Source organism: Leuciscus leuciscus (genome assembly GCF_965113295.1).
Source record: "Leuciscus leuciscus genome assembly, chromosome: 1".
NCBI classification, from domain to species: Eukaryota; Metazoa; Chordata; class Actinopteri; order Cypriniformes; family Leuciscidae; genus Leuciscus; species Leuciscus leuciscus.
The window spans coordinates 6280330-6282829 of NC_138725.1; the positions used below are offsets into that span (position 1 = coordinate 6280330).

At 41.6% G+C, this 2500-nt stretch overlaps 2 protein-coding genes across 2 annotated transcripts in view; one reads left to right on the top strand and one right to left on the bottom strand.

The window, feature by feature from the left end:
* The window catches only part of LOC309474055 (uncharacterized protein), a gene marked incomplete at its 3' end in the record, with an annotated part of 169306 nt that overhangs the window by 105334 nt on the left and 61472 nt on the right, over positions 1 to 2500 (top strand). The window lies entirely within an intron of this gene.
* LOC309504965 (uncharacterized protein) overlaps positions 1 to 2500 on the bottom strand; it is a 5321-nt gene that overhangs the window by 1620 nt on the left and 1201 nt on the right. Inside the window, exon 1 of the mRNA XM_082178284.1 lies at positions 432 to 2500. This exon is cut by the window's right edge and continues 1201 nt beyond it. Within this exon, the coding sequence (XP_082034410.1) occupies positions 432 to 1728 (1297 nt within the window). The 5' untranslated portion in view covers positions 1729 to 2500. The remainder of the gene's footprint in view (positions 1 to 431) is intronic.

Consider the following 2500-nt stretch of genomic DNA (forward strand, 5'->3'; position numbering starts at 1 on the left):
AATAACTGTGTAACACTAGACTAGACAAATGAAATATAGTCTAAAAAATGACCATTCACATTACTTTATATACTTGAATTTTTGTATTTCTATGACAGAGTATTAAAGTAATTTCTGCTGTTATAAGGGAAAAAGCGACAAAAAATTAAAACACTTTGCCAGTAGGTGTCGCTCAAGTAAAAAAAAAAAAAAAACTTCTCTAGACAGCGTTTAATTCATTCCATTGCCCCGTGTGTCTCGCATTTCAAAACACAAAAGCACGCGATTCTTTTTGAACCTACTTAAACTCATGCAATATATTGCTCTAGATAAGTTGCAATATGAAAAACGACAGAAAAAATGCAATTTTATATATTTGCGTGCATTTCTAATTACTGCGCTATCTAATGTGTACAAATATTAGCAATCACACAATCCATGTTAATCCTTACCTTTGATCAGTTTGTACATGTCATCAGAGAGGAAAGGTAACATGGGCTGGTCTGACTGATATACAGTGAGGAAGGGGTCGATTTCTCTAGCAATGCTGTTAAATATCTCCACTTTTACTGGAAAGAGAGGATCAGCACATCGCATCTTCACCTCATCAAAGGACTTCACTTTTGGATTGGAAAGTTCACCTCTCTCTACCATGTCGACGTATTTTTTTACATGTGGCCAGAGCAGCAATCCTCTTTCTGACACATTGACATTTTCAATCCATCGATGCTTGCAAAACTTGAGCATGGGGGTGTCACATCCGGTTGCTGTCACAAAATCTTCGTGACGAGCAGGGCAATCATGAAACAGCCAATACAGGCTAGAGAGTCCGTGTTCGACTTCCCATCCAGCAGATTTACATCCATGTCTGAACGCATTGTGTAGAATGTGCAACCCGCATAAACCTATGTTGATTAGTGATTTTCCCACATCATTCTGCACTTGCTTCTGGAGAGTTTCAAATACTTTCCAATTTACGTTCGGTCCGTCCATTGAGATTTGGACAAGATTCTTGATTCCGATCTCAGAAAGCAAGTTGTTGATTTTTTCAGCGATGTCTTGAGCTGATGAATGGCCCAAAAACTCTGAGCCAATGTATTTAGTCTTCACCTCGGACCCATCCCATAGCCTGACATGCATGTCTAACTGTTTAGCCTGTAAATAGTGATTCAGGCTTTCGTCAAATAACATTACGTATACTCTTTGCTTTGATACACTAGCCAAAGTCAGTTTCTTAAAATAAGGAGCCAGTCCAAAAGTACACATATATGAGCACTTGCGTTCACCGCATGTAAATCTTGCAGCTATCTGACTGTCGGGGAACATGACTGGAAAAAGCTCGCTTATGTCTTCACAAGACTTGTAAGAATAGTGAGAATTAGCCACTTTTAGCGCCCACAGTACCTCTGCAGATAGGGTTTCGTTTCTGGAAACAGCACTCAAAATTGTCCCTTGCTTTGTGGTGGAGGAGAGGGAAGCACTGCAGCTGGCAGAGGGTGTCACATCAGTCACCTGGGTGAGAAAGCCAGCGATCGGGTTGGAAGCTGACTGGCGCGCAGCTGCAACGGCAGACTGGTGCTTTGCACCTTTAGCATGGCTTGATAGCGCTGCTTCTCCCATATTTGAAATGTCGAACGTTTTATGACAAAGTCGACATTTTGCACGTCCCTGGTCCTGGTCTTTCTCAAGCCATGCATTATATTTTTCGATATGAAGCCAAAGATTATTAAATCTACATTTCCCCGGCATTGCTGATGTTTACCTCAACTTCAAATAAGTTGCCATAGTAACTCCACGCAGAAAACACTAACGTCACGCAACCGCGGCGCTACCATTGGGCCCGGTTGAGGCCAATCAGCGGCTTCAACCCCACGTATGGACTCAAGCCTGCCCACATGCCCACTGCATCATCACCAGCAAGTGATCCAATGAAATTAATTACTTGGCTCAATGGTTTCCATCAGAGTCCTGCAACGGGTCCGGTACCCGCATTAAGTGTCTAAAACGGGTGGATTGTGTCATTCCTAAAATTCACGGGCGGGGATGCGGGCGGGTAACGTTAGTAGCGGATGAAAAATGTGCTTGAAGAGCCCTTTTCCAAAACGCGATAAACGCCATTAAAAAACTAGTTTTTCTGCTCCATCAACGTTTCATGCCAAATCGCTATATTTCCTTGTTTAAAATGTAGGCCACTGCAAGTTGCAGTTTCTTTCCAAACCGCGAAGCGCCGACCTTATTTTTAGCCTAAACGGATAATCCTCTCTAATCAGAATTCGGTGAACGATCATTAGGCTATAAGTCCTCAAAATGAGTCAAACTAATCCTATATTCTCTCTCTCTCTCAATTTTAAATGTTTATTAATAAACAAGTGTTTTCTGTGTCGACTCCAAAGACGAAGTTGACTGACTCGCGATCTTCTAGTAGTGAACACTGAACACGCCGGAGAGAAATGCACATTTCATACGGATTAGGCTACATTGTTTTATTTTGTTTTGAATGGTTCTGTTTAAAAGTAGAGAT